The 18,811-nt window shown below is 46.0% G+C and overlaps 1 protein-coding gene across 3 annotated transcripts in view; it reads right to left on the reverse strand.

The window, feature by feature from the left end:
- Positions 1 to 18,811, reverse strand: part of CDK13 (cyclin dependent kinase 13) — a 297,924-nt gene that overhangs the window by 89,279 nt on the left and 189,834 nt on the right. For all 3 annotated transcript variants that reach the window (XM_030203912.1, XM_030203919.1, XM_030203903.1), the window contains one exon: positions 7,173 to 7,229. In XM_030203912.1, the coding sequence (XP_030059772.1) occupies positions 7,173 to 7,229 (57 nt within the window). The remainder of the gene's footprint in view (positions 1 to 7,172; positions 7,230 to 18,811) is intronic.

The following is an 18,811-nucleotide window of genomic DNA, read 5'->3' on the forward strand; positions in this document are numbered from 1 at the left end:
AATGGCTTCTTTAAGCCACCGAGCAATGGTCGCTTTGGAAGCAGGAAAACCCTGTCTAGGGCCTGACAAAAGGACAAAAAGATGACCCGAACAGCAAAAGTCACTAGTCATCTGAAGATAGCGGAGGAGGGAGCGATTAACATCCAACAATCTTAGAAGAGAAACATTCTGCGGAAAATCCGACCTCCGGAAGGAAGAAAAATCGGCTGATTCAAATGAAAAGCTGACACAACTTTAGGCAAAAAGGACGGAACAGTCCTCACACACCAGAATCTGAAAATTTCAGAAAAGGTTCTCTACACGACAGCGCCTGCAGTTCAGAAACTTGACGCGCCAAAGTAATGGCCACAAAAAACACTGTCTTCAGAGTGAAATCTTTGTCAGAGGACAACGCAAGGGTTCAAACGGCGGACCCTGCAATGCGCTGAGCACAAGATTCAACTTCCAGGAAGAAAACGGACGTTGAATCGGAGGCCTAAGGTGAAGAGCTCCTTTCAAAAACCGAGTCACATCAGAGTGAGCTGCCAAGGACAAGCCAGACACCCGACCATGGAAGCAGGCAAGAGATGCTACTTGAATCCGAAGGGAATTATAAGCCAAACCCTTCTGCAGGCCTTCTTGCAGAAATGCCAAAATCTGAGAAATAGATGCCTTAAGGGGAGACCAACCTTGCTCTGCACACCAAGCGTCAAACATGCGTCACACTCTGGCATAAGCTGTAGAGTAGTGGAACGTTTCTGGGCTTGAAGTATACATTAGCAATGACTGAGTCAGCATAAACCTTCTTCCTCAATCTTGTCCTCTCAAGAGCCAAGCCATAAGACCAAAGTGGGAGACATCCTCCATCAGAACTGGGCTCTGATGGAGAAGTCCAGAAAAACTGGGAGCTAGAGTGGAGGCTCCATCAGAAGACGAACTAGGTCCGCATACCACGGACGACGTGGCCAATCTGGGGCTACCAAAACCACCGGACCATGACGAAGTCTGATCCGACTTAGAAGACGCCCAATTAGAGGCCACGGTGGGAAGACTTAAAGACGTGCTTCCGGCCAGGGCTGTAACAGAGCGTCTAGTCCTGCAGAGTCAACCTCTTTCCTTCTGCTGAAGAATTTGGGAACTTTAGCATTGGATTTGGTTGCCATCAGATCCATTACTGGCGAGCACCACTTTTGGCAGATCAAAAGGAATGCTTCCGTCGCCAACTCCCATTCCATTGCATCCAGAAGATGACGGCTGAGAAAATCCACTTGAACATTGTCCTGGCCTGCAATGTGAGCCGCTGAGAGACAGAGATGAGACTCCGCCCAAATGAACAGGGCAGAGGCCTCCGCGGCAAGAGCTCTGCTCTGACTGCCTCCCTGCCAGTTCCTTGTAAGCCACCGCCGATGTGTTGCCAGAGAGAATTCAAACTGCCTGGCCCTCCAGGATATCCTGAAAAGATTGAATGGCTAGCGACACAGCTTTCAACTCCAGTCTGTTGATGGGCCACTTCGCATCCATCACTGACCAACGCCCCTGTGCCACTTGGTGAAGACAATGCACTCCCCATCCCGAGAGTCTGGCATCCGTAACTACCTAAAGCCACTGCAGGGACGCCAAAGGCATTCCCTTCTGAAGATTGGGAGCACACAACCACCAAGTCATGCTGTCCCTCGTCAAAGGAAGCTGATGTTGGTAATCGTGAGAAACTGGAGACCATCGGAATAACAGGGTGCGCTGGAGGGGTCGCACGTGAGCCCTCGCCCACGGAACCACCTCCAGGGTGGATGCCATCGACCCGAGAACTTGGACATAATCCCGAGGAGAGGGAGTCTGAAGGCAGCGAATCTGAGAACAAAGTTTGAGTCTCCTGGCAAGAAGACCCGTCCTTGGGATGTCAAAAACTACTCCCAGCCCAGATACTCCAAGGACTGGGAGGGAACCAAATGACTCTTGGGCCGATTGATTACCCAACCTAGGGACTCTAGAAACTGCAAAACTTGAGAGGTGGCTGACCGACTTTCTTGTTCAGAGTCTGCCCGGATCAACCAATCGTCCAGATAAGGGTGGACTTTGATCCCCTCTTTTCGAAGAAAGGCCGCGGCGACTACCATGACTTTGGAAAAGGTTTGAGGAGCCGTAGCCAGGCCAAAGGGAAGCGCGCAAAACTGAAAATGACGGCCTAACACCGCAAACTGAAGAAACTACTGATAAGGAGGCCAAATGGGGATATGCAAGTACGCCTCTTTCAAATCCAGAGCCATGAGAAACTCTCCCGGCTGAACAGACGCAATCACCGACCGGTCTCCATGCGGAAATGGCGAACTCGGACACACTCGTTCACATGTCTGAGGTCGAGAATAGGCCTGAAAGAACCCTCTTTTCGAGGAACCACAAAGTAGATGGAATAACGACCGGTGCGTACCTCGGTTTGTGGTACAGGGACCACCGCTCCCAGGTCTAGCAACGCCTGCAAAGTGGCTTCTATTGCCGCTCTTCTGGCTTTTGGGCACATTGAGATTCCAGAAAGAAGTCTGCGACGGGCAAGGCAAATTCTAATTTGTAGCCATCTCTGTTAAGATCCAAGACCTAGTGGTCTGTAGTAATCTTGGCCCACTCTTCGTAAAATAGGATCAGCCGACCTCCTATAGAAAGAACCGAAGAGAGGGCCTGCGCCCCATCATTGTGCAGGTCGACCTTGGGCTTGAGGTCTGGTAGCCACAGTCAACAATCGTTTGTCATTCCAAAAGGAAGACCGCTACTGGAATCTCGAGCACTGAAATGCCGAACCACGACCAGGGCGATAGTGGCGGGAGCCACGGAATCGAGAGTTTAGAAGAGGCCGACCTCACATTAGGCTTTGGGCTTGTCTTCCGGAACCCGCAGGGACTTCGAATCTCCCAAGTCTTTCACAAACTTTTCAAGTTCCTCACCGAAAAGAAGCTTCCCCCTAAAGGGAAGCCTGGTAAGGCGCTGTTTAGAAGCCATGTCTGCTGACCAGTGGCGGAGCCACAGAAGACAACGAGCTGAAACCGCTAAAGCCATCTGTTTAGAAGATGCCCTGACCAGGTCATAAAGGGGGTCCGTCAAATAAGCAACAGCCGACTCCATAGGACCAGCAGACAGGGGAGAAGCAGGGTCAGGAACCTGTTCTATACCCTGCTGGAACCAAGAAAGACAAGCCCTGGCAGCATAAGAGGCGCTGCACCACCGATTCAGAGATTTTTTTAAATGCAGGGGGCTGGGTGGCAGAGAGAAGGGGGCTGGAGCTGGGGTCTGAGAAGGGGGCAGGAAGGAGAAGGGGGCCATGGCAGGGGCAGGTGGTAAAAATGGGCTGGGGCCAATTTAACACCGATGTTTTAAAAAGGTTCCAGAGGAAATCCAGGAAATTATAGACCGGCGAGTCTGATGTCGGTGCCAGGCAAAACAGTACAGACCATTATAAAGAACAAAATTACAGAGCATACTCAAAAGCATGGATTAATAAGACAAAGTCAACGTGGATTTAGTGAAGGGAAATCTTGCCTCACCAATCTACTACATTTCTTTGAAGGGGTGAACAAACATGTGGACAAAGGGGAGCCGGTTGATATTGTGTATCTGGATTTTCAGAAGGTGTTTGACAAAGTACCTCATGAAAGACTCCAGAGGAAATTGGAGAGTCATGGGATAGGAGGTAGTGTTCTATTGTGAATTAAAAACTGGTTAAAAGATAGAAAACAGAGAGTAGGGTTAAATGGTCAGTATTCTCAATGGAGAAGGGTAGTTAGTGGGGTTCCCCACTGCTTTTAAACATATTTATAAATGACCTAGAGATGGGAGTAACTAGTGAGGTAATTAAATTTGTTGATGACACAAAGTTATTAAAAGTCGTTAAATCACGGGAGGATGTGAAAAATTACAAGAGGACCTTACAAGACAGAGTCTAAATGGCAGATGACGTTTAATGTGAGCAAGTGCAAAGTGATGCATGTGGGAAAGCGGAACCTGATTTACAGCTACATGCAAGGTTCTATGTTAGGAGTCACAGACCAAGAAAGGGATCTAGGTGTCATTGATGATATGTTAAAACCTTCTGTTCACTGTGCTGCTACGGCTAAGAAAGCAAATAAAATGTTAGGTATTATTAGGAAAGGAATGGAAAACAAAAATGAGGATGTTATAATGCCTTTGCATCACACCATGGTACGACCGCACCTCGAATATTGTGTTCAATTCTGGTCGCCGTATCTCAAAAAAGATATAGTTGAATTAGAAGATGTGCAGAGAAGGGTGACGAAAATGATAAAGGGAATGGGAAGACTTCCCTATGAGGAAAGGCTAAAGCAGCTAGGGCTCTTCAGCTTAGAGAAAAGACGGCTGAGGGGAGATATGATAGAGGTCTATAAAATATAGAGTGGAGTGGAATGGGTAGATGTGAAGCGTCTGTTTACGCTTTCCAAAAATACTAGGACTAGGGGGCATGTGATGAAGCTACAATGTAGTAAATTTAAAACGAATCAGAGAAATTCTTTCTTCACTCAACGTGTAATTGAAGTCTGGAATTCGTTGCCAGAGAATGTGGTAAAGGCAGTTAGCTTAGTGGAGTTTAAAAAAGGTTTGGATGGCTTCCTAAGAAAAAGTCCATAGACCATTATTAAATGGACTTTGGGAAAATCCACTATTTCTGGGATAAGCAGTATAGAATGTGTTGTACTTTTTTGGGATCTTGCCAGGTATTTGTGACTTGGATTGGCCACTGTCGGAAACAGGATACTGGGCTTGATGGACCTTTGGTCTTTCCCAGTATGGCAATACTTATATAATGGCTGGAACTAGGGGCTGAAAAGAGTGGGCAGAGAGAGAAAGGGCGCACAGTGGTTGGAAGGGGCAGGAGGAGGGCAGACAGTGGCTGGAAGGGGCAGAGGGAGAGGGAGGGCAGACGGTAGCTGGAGGGGACAGGAGAGAGAAAGAGAGCAGATGGTGGCTGGAGAGGACAGGAGAGAGAAAGAGAGCAGACGGTGGCTGGAGGGGACAGAAGAGAGAGAGAGAGAGGACAGACAGTGGCTGGAGGGGACAGGAGAGAGAGAGAGAGAGAGAGAGGACAGACAGTGGCTGGAGGGGACATGAGAGAGAGAGGACAGACAGTGGCTGGAGGGGACAGGAGAGAGAGAGAGAGAGAGAGAGAGAGAGAGAGAGAGGACAGACAGTGGCTGGAGGGGACAGGAGAGAGAGAGAGAGAGAGAGGACAGACAGTGGCTGGAGGGGACAGGAGAGAGAGAGAGGACAGACAGTGGCTGGAGGGGACAGGAGAGAGAGAGAGAGAGGACAGACAGTGGCTGGAGGGGACATGAGAGAGAGAGGGCAGACAGTGGCTGGAGGGGACAGGAGAGAGAGAGAGAGAGGACAGACAGTGGCTGGAGGGGACAGGAGAGAGAGAGAGGACAGACAGTGGCTGGAGGGGACATGAGAGAGAGAGGGCAGACAGTGGCTGGAGGGGACATGAGAGAGAGAGAGGGCAGACACTGGATGACAGGGGCAGGGAGAGAGAGAGAGAGGGCAGACACTGGATGACAGGGGCAGGGAGAGAGAGAGAGAAGGCAGACACTGGATGGCAGACTTCTATGGTTGGGGTCACGTAAATGGCAATTATATATCAGGATCAAGACAGGAGTGGGCTTCGATGGCAACTCCAGTAGTTGGGAAGTAGAATTGGTGCTGAACAGACTTCTACGGTCTGTGCTCCAAAACCGGCAGGAAGAGATAAATCATAAAGTGAAACCTGTGCAGAGTGCCAGATACTCTGGCCACCTTGTTGGGCAGACTGGACGGACCGTGCAGATCTGCCAACATTTTACTATGTAAGTTTGGAGACAAAAGCAAATTGTATATTGGGTGATAATCGGAAGGTAAGGAGGCACATGACAGTAGATTCAGGGGCAGACATATGTAACTTTCCATAATTTGGGAACTATCCCTGTGCTTAACTTAGAGGAGACCATAGTAGATAGAAATGGCAATAATTGGGTGTCAAATTGTTTCACTAATTTAGATGGTATAGGGTTATATGAAGCTGTGGTAATTTTCATGCCAGATAGGGTCTTAGTTACAGTGGTAATGGTGGGAGGGGTAAAGGATTCCAACATGCTGTGAGACAAGTGTGCCATAAAATAGTGGGCAGCTGTCTTTTCCAGAAATGGTTGTGATTGTGGACCTTTCTGCTGTTCGGCTGCAATTAAGTTAAAATGTTCATGTACTTTCCCAGAGAAATAAGCTTCTAAAGTATCAGCTAATGAGTTGTGAGCAATTTTAAAATAGTATATCACTTAGCTGTATTTGGTGCTCATTATTTTTGTAGAAATATTGCTGCTTGCTTTGGGCGAATAGATTTCTATACTCATTGGTCTTTGTTCTGTCATTATCTCTTCCTCTTCCTTAGTGAGCCTATGTACTTCTTGTCCCAAGCTTTCCTGAATACAGATACAGTCTTTGTCGCCATTCCCTCCACTGGGAGGCCGTTCCACACATTCATTACTCTTTCCATGAAGCAGCTGTTCTTTAGGTACAATGTAAGGGTCAAAGGGTTCTATAAACAAAGGTAGCTTTGCTTGTTGAGAGAACATAAGCCTTGTTCTTCAAACAGCAAGCCTTGTTCTTGAAACAGGAAGGATGGACATGAGAAGTTCATGCTGGGCACATAAGGGCTGTGAACAAATATGGGGCGAGAACATGGAAGCGAGACAGGGACAGCAGAATGGGGAACTGTTCAACCTGAGGCAAAAATTCATCACCACACAAGGAGTTTGATGCACACCTTTAAGTATATATAGATTGAGAGGGGAGGGGAGGGGATTTCAATATTGTTCCTACGAGAGGGGCAACACAGAAAATGATGGCTACCTGCTCTAGATTTATGCATGCTGAAAATATAATACAGGTTCATAAGAAGAAGTTTATTATAAGTAACAAAAAAGTAAATAACTGAAACCTGAGCATTCACTGTTACATATCAATACCAGTTTATGCCCATTTTAATAAAAAATTCAAATATGCATATTTATTACATTTGTATCCCACATTATCCCACCTCTTTGCAGGCTCAATGTGGCTTACAATTAGTCATGGATACTGGAGATAGAAGAGAATATACATTTGGTTTTAGAGGGTTATGGGTTACATGGTGGTAAAATACATTTTAAATTTTGTAATCTTACCTTTCTTCAGAGCTATATAGTCGAGCAAGCCCAAAGTCTGCAAGTTTAATCTGCCCCCTAGTGAAAAAAAATTGTATAGTTTGATAGAACTGTAGTATTCTTTATATACTCCAAAAGTAAACATATGTTCATATAAATCTAACAGCTAAATACATAATTCTCTTCAGAAAGAGCTGTAATGTGGTTTTTGTCAATGTTAACTGCTGACCAAATCCTTTTAATACTTACACACATTAGTACTAGTTATACACATTAAAGTTCTGCAGCACTGATCATATAGGTCTCTATATCAACTATATTCAGATGCAGTAAAATAGCTTGTCACCACATCCAAATCTCAGAATGGCCATAGGCTTCCTATACCAAATGTATGTACATAAACTGACCAGCAAATGAAAGCTACAAAAAATATGTACAGGAATAAGGACACACAAATACCATTTCTCACAGACACATACACACACAGTTTCCTCCTCTCTCACCCCAACATACTCCATTTTTATGACAGAAACGCACTGCCTCTATCAGATGTGCTCTTGACCAGTCAAATGATTAAGCAACAAAACGTAATCACCAATCTGCTAAACCTAGACATTTTGGAATGACCAGAAAGGCTGAAGCTCAGCTAGTGTGGAACCAGGTAGCTGGCACAGACATTTAAAAAAAAGGAGACAGTATCCTTTAAAAGATACTGTGCTATATCAAAACAGGGACATTCAGGCATCCCAAGAGCGGTTGCAATAAAGGCAAAAAGTAAGCCAGGTGTCTTAAAAGGAAGAACAAAGGGATTAAAAATTGCAAATTATCCCTGCCAACTGCTAAGTAGGTTGTAGATATAAGCAAAAAAACCAAACAAACATACTTTGAAAACTAGATACATAAGATGTAAGATGGGAGGGTTAGAATATATAGCACTAAATAAAGAGGCAGATATAATAGGCATCTCAGAGACCTAGTAGGAAGAGGATAACCAATTAGACATTGATACTAGGATATGTACTATATCACAGTGATAGGCTAGGATAAATTGGAGTGGAAGTGATGCTATGTTAAAAAGGAATGGAGTCAAACAGAATAAAAGTTCTGCAGGAAACAAATTGCAATGTGGAATATAGATAGAATTTTACATGTGAAGGGAAAGAATAGTGATGGGGTACTACTATCATCCACCTGGCCAGAATGAACACACAAAATGCAATATGTTAACATAAATTGTAAATTTGTAAACAGTATAATGGATAAATTAAATTAGATTTCAAAAAAATTGGAAATCCAAACCAAAAATGTAAAATGCCCACCTCAAACACAATGATAAAGTACACACCCTCTCCCAGAAAATGTTTAAGAAAAAGCCCTCAGTGAAAATCCCCAAATAACCAGGGGTGTAACGATATCAAACACCAGGAAAAACCACTATCACTGGTCACAAAAAAACACAACCACACAAAATCAAAATAATCCAATCGACAAAAATTTATTTGTTACACTTGTATCCCACATTTTCCCACCTATTTGCAGGCTCAATGTGGCTTACATAGTACCGTACAGGCGTTTGCCAATTCCAGTATGAACAAATACAGTAATGTTGTGGAAGAATAAGGTTCGTGTCTACAGACATTAGGGAATCGTAGAGAGGAAGAGTTATTATATGTCCAATACGAACTTTGGTTTCGTTGTGTTGCAGGGTACAGGCGTTTAAGTTGGGTCAGTAGGGTATGCCTTTTTGAACAGGTTAGTTTTTAATGAAGGAATATGATTCAAGTTTAATGTTTCAATTCGGCGAAACGGGGTCCCTTGTGGGGAATATGGAACTGTATGATGCATAACGGACCCTAAACAGAAGTATTTCTAATGCTGCAGTTTCCAGGTTTTTTTATTTATGCTATCTGCTAGATCTTAAGTATTAGCACCGTCAATATTTGAACTAGAAGTTTCATTATTATATGGTTCTGTATGCACACATCATGACCTGTCTTGAAGCATTATTGTGGACTGAAATTTAGCAATTTAGAGGTCTATAAAATCCTGAGTGGAATGGAACTGGTAAATATGAAATCAAATGTATTTATTTTTATTTATACAATCTCATATCCCACAATTATCCAAAAACAAGTTTCGGTTCAATGTGGCTTACAATTATCAAGAGGGATTACAATGTGATATTCAATTACACGTATTGAGGAACAATTAGTGACTTACGTGGTTAATCACAAGCTTCCTTAAATAGATGTGTTTTTAGTTGTTTTGTGAACTGGAGATAGTTGTTAACGCCTCTTATGGCTTTGGGAATTGAGTTCTATCATTTGGAAACAAGGTAGCTAAACACAGCTGTGAGGATGGATTTGTAGGTAATGTTGCTGCAATTGGTTAGGTGTAGTAGAAAGTAGCTCCTGGTTCCTAGGTTTGCGTTTCTTGGTAATAAATCAACCAGGGGACATGCTGAACAGTATTTTGAAGATTAGAATGCTGGTTTTGAAGAACAGTCTAGTCTTAATTGGCAGCCAGTGTAACATTACAAGCAATGGAGTTAAAATTTCGAATTTTTGAATATTGATTGATTGATTGCATTTATACCCCACATTTTCCAACCTGGTGGGTGGTTCAATGTGGTTTACAATTAGCTTAACAGACAACAGTTTACATAGAACCGATGTGGTGTGAACAGTATTGTTCAATCAGAAAACTCCAGTTATATCAATCATGTTCAAGTTGGGAGTGGTGTCCTGTATGCTGTTGTACTAGGTGATGTCATCTGAGAGGAGAGATTTGAATAGGGGTGTTTTCTGAACATAGTTGGGTTATTAGTTTTATGTTTTTTGGTAAGAATGTCCAGACTTTGGTGCAGACGTAGGCAAAGTTCATTGCGCATGTGCATTTGTATTTCAGGCCTTGACAATTGGGAAAGTGGAGAGTTAGGTATGTTCTCGCATTCTTTATTGCACTGTACGGTGGTAGGGTGTTTAGGTTAGACATGTTTGCCGGGGAGAGGCATACATGCTTTCATAAGTTGGAATCATTTTGCATATTAGATCATTTATTTGGCATAATAAAAACACTAAGTAGTTCACAACCTTACTCTTTGTAGAACTTAATTTGCTCTTCTGGGAGTTTTATAGGTGGGGAATTTGAGGGATGGGGGAAGGACACAAGAGTGAAAGAAGGAAGAGACAGGATCAGGTATGAAGAAGGGATTCAGAAAGAGTAACAAGGAGGAGAGGGATTGCTCCAAACCCTTGTGAATGAGTAGTATAAAAGAAATTGATGATTTTTCCCAAAGGCTCACAATGGTTTTCCTCTTTTCCCACCAAAAGTGACCTGCCATAAGTTAGCTAAATGAATGCCATGATCTGCTGATCATAAAACCTGAGCTGACATCTCTCTCAAAACTACATCACCTTTCAACCCAAAGCTTGGTTGGCAAACCACACAATACTATCTCAAATAAGGTCATTATGCAGTATTTGTTTGAAAGTTTTGAAGAACTCTGGTAATGAAGACATGGCCTTATTTTCCTGGCTGTCTTGATATCAAGGGTTACATTCCATTACATAAGGTTTTAATTACCTGGCTGAGAATTATACAAGGACATCAGAGAGGTCGTACTCATGTGCTAGAAACTCAGCTGAACCCATAAAAATTACATTACTGCATATAATAATTTACAAGCAGATTTGCATATCATGAAGACAACTGCTTGACATATATATTTCCTTTAATATTTCTTTAAATGGAATAAATAGAAATGATGGGCAGGTAGTCTTACACCCACTAATCCAGAACAGTGTATTTTTTTATAGCATTTTCATATTTATTTATTTACAGCATTTATATCCCACAATTTCCCACCCACGGGCAGGTTCAATGTAGCTTACAACAGTCTGTAAAAACATACATCAAGTCAGCAAACAATCAATTTCTTAGAAGTGTAAGAGAGAAAGGGGAAAAGCAAAGAAGGGAAAAAGAGAAAGAGTTGTGGTGATAAATATGACGCCATGACAGAGACAGGTCAGAAGTTAGAGATGCTAGGCGGGGTTCTGCATGGAACACAGTCTCAAATTGCCTTTCAGCACAGCTACCCGGTTTACAAAGACGTTTGAACTTTGAGTTTAATGAATTGAACTGACAGATCAGCATAAACATTAGCAAGCACTATAATCTGTGCCTAAGAAGGATGCCTGATATAGATCTGGAGGCACCGATTTGAAATGGTTTGAAATAAGGAATTGAAACAGTCGTGGATCTGCTGTTCTATATTAGAATGTGAATGTAAAAGCTAAACGGTGGATCAAATGATAATATGATATAGCTATTTATCATATCAAGAGTATTGTGAGTATTGTGAATGTGTCGTGAGAACGTGAGTTTCGAGGTTAGTGGAAATAAACAGGCACCTGTAATATAATAAATAAGTTCAAGATATATATGGTGTAAGGAGTACTTTGTGTAAACGAATCTGGAGTGTGTACTCTGGTAAAGAGGTGTGGTAGCCGTGTTAGTCCACTCTTAAAGGTTATCAATAGAAATCAAACAAAATAAAACATGGAAAAGAAAATAAGATACCACCTTTTTTATTGGACATAACTTAATACATTTCTTGATTAGCTTTCGAAGGTTGCCCTTCTTCGTCAGATCGGAAATAAGTAAATGTGGTAGCAGATAGTATATATAAGAGAAACATCAAAGCATTACTATGACAGTTTGACAGAGTGGGAGGGTGGGGGTATGCATGGGGACATCAAAGCATTTCATTGATATTCTAACAGAATGGGTGTTGGTAGGTGAGAGGAGGGTAATAAACAGAGAAATACAGCTTATGGTTTATAATGGGTTAGAAAACCCAGATCCTTATTAAGTCCTGTTTGTTGTGTGTCAAAATATTCAATCATTCAATTACTCTGGTAATAAATTGGAAACCTCAGGTAGAAAAGAATGCTAACTACTGACCAAATCCTTTTATTACTTTTAAAATTGCACATTAAAGTTCTGTGGTACAACATATAGGTCTCCATATCAACTATATTCAGATGCACTAAAAGAGCCAGTTACAATAGGCATTTCAGAGACGTACAGTGAGGAGGATAACCAATAAGACATTGATACTTGGGTACATAGTATATCACAGTTATAGGTTAGGACAAACTGGAGTGGAAGTGACGCTATGTTAAAAAGGAACTGAATCAAACAGAATAAAAGTTCTGCAAGAAACGAATTGCAATGTGAAATCTATGGAGAGAAATTTCACATGTAAAGGGAAATAGACTAGTGTTACGTTAATTCTCTCTGCCTCAAAACCTCCTTTTTTTTTTTTTTTTAGTCTGTAAGCCACTCTGAAGGCGTTCCCGTAGAGCAGAGTAGAAAATATTTTTTAATAAACTTGGATGTTTAAATAAGAGATTATATTCAATTTTTTTTTTGAAAATGTTAAAGATAACAGTTACAAACATATTGAAAATTAAAGACAAATAAGGCAAAACAAGAAAGGTCTTCAGGAGGAAAAAAGGCAAATAATCTCAAACTCCTCCAAATATGGAAAAGCAGAGATCAAACTAAGCAAGAGTAATCAAATCAAGAAACACTCCATCAGGTGCATATAAGAACTAAACTAAATGGAAAGGCTAAAATCATTAGGAATTGGTGGCACAGTATGGGATTGGTTCCACTCTTTTCCTATAGATTGTATTTTCAAGAATGTTCTGGATACCTATCACCACAGGTGTGCCACATGGATCTGCTTTTTTTCAGTTTTCTTACCTGTATTTCATCCTCATCTGTAGGATTCTCTCTTTCCTAGGTGTACAATATCGACTTTATGCCGATTAAATACAATTTTACTTTCTTATTAAAGTTGAGAGCACTGTATCTTTCTTGTTGTGTCTGCAGATGGTAAAACCATGGATGAAAGTTAATAGATTCCAGTTGAACATTAATAAAACACATTTTGATTTTATCAAGTGAATTGGTCCCAATGAAACTTCCATTATCTGTTAAATTTGATGACACTGAAATAGACTGAATGCAAGTATTTAGGATGTGTGTTCGACCAAGTTCTCGCTTAAAACCCAAGTTGTGTAGTTCATAAGGCTTTTTATAGACTGAGTTGAGGAGATTAAAGAATGTTATCTGATAATTTTGGCACTGTTTTACAGGCAATGATTTCACCTAGTTTAGACTATTGTAATTCTCTATATCTGGGTCTTTCTAAATTGATTTTGTGTGCCTTGTAACTTACTTAAAATGCTGCTGCTAGGTTGGTGATTGGCAGTTTTTGTTTTCAGCATATAACCCCAACCTTAAAAGAACTACATTGGCTTCCAATGTATAGCGAATGCTACATACCTGTAGAAGGTATTCTCCGAGGACAGCAGGCTGATTGTTCTCACTGATGGGTGACGTCCACGGCAGCCCCTCCAATCGGAATCTTCACTAGCAAAGTCCTTTGCTAGCCCTCGCGCGCCCGCGCGCACCGCGCATGCGCGGCCGTCTTCCCGCCCGAAACCGGCTCGAGCCGGCCAGTCCAGTATGTAGCAAGACAATACTCTTAAGGGAAGACACAACTCCAAAGGGGAGGCGGCCGGGTTTGTGAGAACAATCAGCCTGCTGTCCTCGGAGAATACCTTCTACAGGTATGTAGCATTCGCTTTCTCCGAGGACAAGCAGGCTGCTTGTTCTCACTGATGGGGTATCCCTAGCCCCCAGGCTCACTCAAAACAACAACCATGGTCAATTGGGCCTCGCAACGGCGAGGACATAACTGAGATTGACCTAAAAAATTTACCAACTAACTGAGAGTGTAGCCTGGAACAGAACAAACAGGGCCCTCGGGGGGTGGAGTTGGATCCTAAAGCCCAAACAGGTTCTGAAGAACTGACTGCCCGAACCGACTGTCGCGTCGGGTATCCTGCTGCAGGCAGTAATGGGATGTGAATGTGTGGACAGAAGCCCACGTCGCAGCTTTGCAAATTTCTTCAATGGAGGCTGACTTCAAGTGGGCTACCGACGCAGCCATGGCTCTAACATTATGAGCCGTGACATGACCCTCAAGAGCCAGCCCCGCCTGGGCGTAAGTGAAGGAAATGCAATCTGCTAGCCAATTGGATATGGTGCGTTTCCCTACAGCCACTCCCCTCCTATTGGGGTCAAAAGAAACAAACAATTGGGCGGACTGTCTGTGGGGCTGTGTCCGCTCCAAGTAGAAGGCCAATGCTCTCTTGCAGTCCAATGTGTGCAGCTGACGTTCAGCAGGGCAGGAATGAGGACGGGGAAAGAATGTTGGCAAGACAATTGACTGGTTCAGATGGAACTCCGACACGACCTTTGGCAGGAACTTAGGGTGAGTGCGGAGGACTACTCTGTTGTGATGAAATTTGGTGTAAGGGGCCTGGGCTACCAGGGCCTGAAGCTCACTGACTCTACGAGCTGAAGTAACTGCCACCAAGAAAATGACCTTCCAGGTCAAGTACTTCGGATGGCAGGAATTCAGTGGCTCAAAAGGAGGTTTCATCAGCTGGGTGAGAACGACATTGAGATCCCATGACACTGTAGGAGGCTTGACAGGGGGCTTTGACAAAAGCAAACCTCTCATAAAGCGAACAACTAAAGGCTGTCCTGAGATCGGCTTACCTTCCACATGGTAATGGTATGCACTGATTGCACTAAGATGAACCCTTACAGAGTTGGTCTTAAGACCAGACTCAGACAAGTGCAGAAGGTATTCAAGCAGGGTCTGTGTAGGACAAGAGCGAGGATCTAGGGCCTTGCTGTCACACCAGACGGCAAACCTCCTCCAATGAAAGAAGTAACTTCTCTTAGTGGAGTCTTTCCTGGAAGCAAGCAAGATGCGGGAGACACCCTCTGGCAGACCCAAAGAGGCAAAGTCTACGCCCTCAACATCCAGGCCGTGAGAGCCAGGGACCGGAGGTTGGGATGCAGAAGAGCCCCTTCGTCCTGCGTGATGAGGGTCGGAAAACACTCCAATCTCCACGGTTCTTCGGAGGATAACTCCAGAAGAAGAGGGAACCAGATCTGACGCGGCCAAAAAGGAGCAATCAGGATCATGGTGCCTCGGTCTTGCTTGAGTTTCAACAAAGTCTTCCCCACCAGAGGAATGGGAGGATAAGCATACAGCAGGCCCTCCCCCCAATCGAGGAGGAAGGCATCCGATGCCAGTCTGCCGGTGGCCTGAAGCCTGGAACAGAACTGAGGGACTTTGTGGTTTGCTCGAGATGCGAAGAGATCCACCAAGGGGGTGCCCCACGCTTGGAAGATCTGGCGCACCACTCGGGAGTTGAGCGACCACTCGTGAGGTTGCATAATCCTGCTCAACCTGTCGGCCAGACTGTTGTTTACGCCTGCCAGATATGTGGCTTGGAGCACCATGCCATTCCGGCGAGCCCAGGTCCACATGCTGACGGCTTCCTGACACAGGGGGCGAGATCCGGTGCCCCCCTGCTTGTTTACATAGTACATGGCAACCTGGTTGTCTGTCTGAATTTGAATAATTTGGTGGGACAGCCGATCTCTGAAAGCCTTCAGAGCGTTCCAGATCGCTCGTAACTCCAGAAGATTGATCTGTAGATCGCGTTCTTGGAGGGACCAGCTTCCTTGGGTGTGAAGCCCATCGACATGAGCTCCCCATCCCAGGAGAGACGCATCCGTGGTCAGCACCTTTTGTGGCTGAGGAATTTGGAAGGGACGTCCCAGAGTCAAATTGGTCCAAATCGTCCACCAATACAGGGATTCGAGAAAACTCGTGGACAGGTGGATCACGTCCTCTAGACCCCCCGCGGCCTGATACCACTGGGAGGCTAGGGTCCATTGAGCAGATCTCATGTGAAGGCGGGCCATGGGAGTCACATGAACTGTGGAGGCCATATGGCCCAGCAATCTCAACATCTGCCGAGCTGTGATCTGCTGGGACGCCCGCACCCGGGAGACGAGGGACAACAAGTTGTTGGCTCTCGTCTCTGGGAGATAGGCGCGAGCCGTCCGAGAATCCAGCAGGGCTCCTATGAATTCTAGGTTCTGCACTGGAAGAAGATGGGACTTTGGGTAATTTATCACAAACCCCAGTAGCTCCAGAAGGCGAATAGTCATCTGCATGGACTGCAGGGCTCCTGCCTTGGACGTGTTCTTCACCAGCCAATCGTCGAGATATGGGAACACGTGTACTCCCAGCCTGCGAAGTGCCGCTGCTACCACAGCTAGACACTTTGTGAACACCCTGGGCGCAGAGGCGAGCCCAAAGGGTAGCACACAGTACTGGAAGTGGCGTGTGCCCAACAGAAATCGCAGATACTGTCTGTGAGCTGGCAGTATCGGGATATGTGTGTAGGCATCCTTCAAGTCCAGAGAGCATAGCCAATCGTTTTGCTGAATCATGGGGAGAAGGGTGCCCAGGGAAAGCATCCTGAACTTTTCTTTTACGAGATATTTGTTCAGGGCCCTTAGGTCTAGGATGGGACGCATCCCCCCTGTTTTCTTTTCCACAAGGAAGTACCTGGAATAGAATCCCAGCCCTTCTTGCCCGGATGGCACGGGCTCGACCGCATTGGCGCTGAGAAGGGCGGAGAGTTCCTCTGCAAGTACCCTCTTGTGCTGGAAGCTGTAAGACTGAGCTCCCGGTGGACAATTTGGAGGTTTTGAAGCCAAATTGAGGGTGTATCCCTGCCGGACTATTTGCAGAACCCACTGATCGGAGGTTATGAGAGGCCACCTTTGGTGAAAAGCTTTCAACCTCCCTCCTACTGGCAGGTCGCCCGGCACGGACACTTGGATGTCGGCTATGCTCTGCTGGAGCCAGTCAAAAGCTCGCCCCTTGCTTTTGCTGGGGAGCCGCGGGGCCTTGCTGAGTTGCACGCTGCTGACGAGAGCGAGCGCGCTGGGGCTTAGCCTGGGCCGCAGGCTGTCGGGAAGGAGGATTGTACCTACGCTTGCCAGAAGAGTAGGGAACAGTCTTCCTTCCCCCGAAAAATCGTCTACCTGTAGAGGTAGAAGCTGAAGGCTGCCGGCGGGCGAATTTGTCGAATGCGGTGTCCCGCTGGTGGAGAGACTCTACCACCTGTTCGACTTTTTCGCCAAAAATGTTGTCCGCACGGCAAGGCGAGTCCGCAATCCGCTGCTGGATTCTATTCTCCAGGTCGGCGGCACGCAGCCATGAGAGCCTGCGCATCACCACACCTTGAGCAGCGGCCCAGGACGCAACATCAAAAGTGTCATAAACTCCTCTGGCCAGGAATTTTCTGCACGCCTTCAGCTGCCTGACCACCTCCTGAAAAGGCTTGGCTTGCTCAGGGGGAAGAGCATCAACCAAGCCCGCCAACTGCCATGTGTATGCTCGTGTAGAGCTGGTAAGACTGGATCTTGGACACGAGCATAGAGGAATGGTAGGCCTTCCTCCCAAAGGAGTCTAAGGTTCTAGCGTCCTTGCCCGGGGGCGCCGAAGCATGTTCCCTAGAACTCTTAGCCTTCTTTAGGGCCAAATCCACAACTCCAGAGTCGTGAGGCAACTGAGTGCGCATCAGCTCTGGGTCCCCATGGATCCGGTACTGGGACTCGATCTTCTTGGGAATGTGGGGATTAGTTAATGGTTTCGTCCAGTTCGCAAGCAATGTCTTTTTTAGGACATGGTGCAAGGGAACGGTGGACGCTTCCTTAGGTGGAGAAGGATAGTCCAGGAGCTCAAACATTTCAGCCCTGGGCTCGTCCTCCACAACCACCGGGAAGGGGATGGCCGTAGACATCTCCCGGACAAAGGAAGCAAAAGACAGACTCTCGGGAGGAGAAAGCTGTCTTTCAGGAGAGGGAGTGGGATCAGAAGGAAGACCCTCAGACTCCTCGTCAGAGAAATATCTAGGATCTTCCTCTTCCTCCCACGAGGCCTCACCCTCGGTGTCAGACACAAGTTCACGAACCTGTGTCTGCAACCTCGCCCTGCTCGACTCAGTGGAGCCACGTCCACGATGGGGGCGTCGAGAGGTAGACTCCCTCGCCCGCATCGGCGAAGCTCCCTCCGCCGACGTAGTCGGGGAGCCTTCCTGGGAGGTGGCCGCGGTCGGGGACCTCAACCTGGGCGATGGGCCAGCCGGCGCCACGCTCGACGGTACCGGAGGCGCAAGCACCGCCGGTACCGGAGGGGTAGGGCGCAACAGCTCTCCCAGAATCTCTGGGAGAACGGCCCGGAGGCTCTCGTTTAGAGCGGCTGCAGAGAAAGGCTGTGAGGTCGATGCAGGCGTCGACGTCAGGACCTGTTCCGGGCGAGGAGGCTGTTCCGGGCTGTCCAGAGTGGAGCGCATCGACACCTCTTGGACAGAGGGTGAGCGGTCCTCTCGGTGCCGATGCCTGCTGGGTGCCGAATCCCTCGGCGACCCAGAGCTCTCGGTGCCGACGCGGGGAGGAGACCGGTGTCGATGCTTCTTCGACTTCTTCCGAAGCATGTCACCGGAGCTCCCCGGCACCGACGAGGAGGACGTAGAATCCATCCGTCGCTTCCTCGGGGCCGAGGCCGAAGAAGGTCGGTCTCGGGGGGGCTGTACCGCAGGAGCCCTCAGGGTGGGAGGAGACCCACCCGAAGGCTCACCGCCACCAGCAGGGGAATGGACAGCCCTCACCTGCACTCCTGACGATGCACCACCGTCCGACGA

This window comes from Microcaecilia unicolor, chromosome 1, assembly GCF_901765095.1.
Source record: "Microcaecilia unicolor chromosome 1, aMicUni1.1, whole genome shotgun sequence".
In the NCBI taxonomy this organism is placed as follows: Eukaryota; Metazoa; Chordata; class Amphibia; order Gymnophiona; family Siphonopidae; genus Microcaecilia; species Microcaecilia unicolor.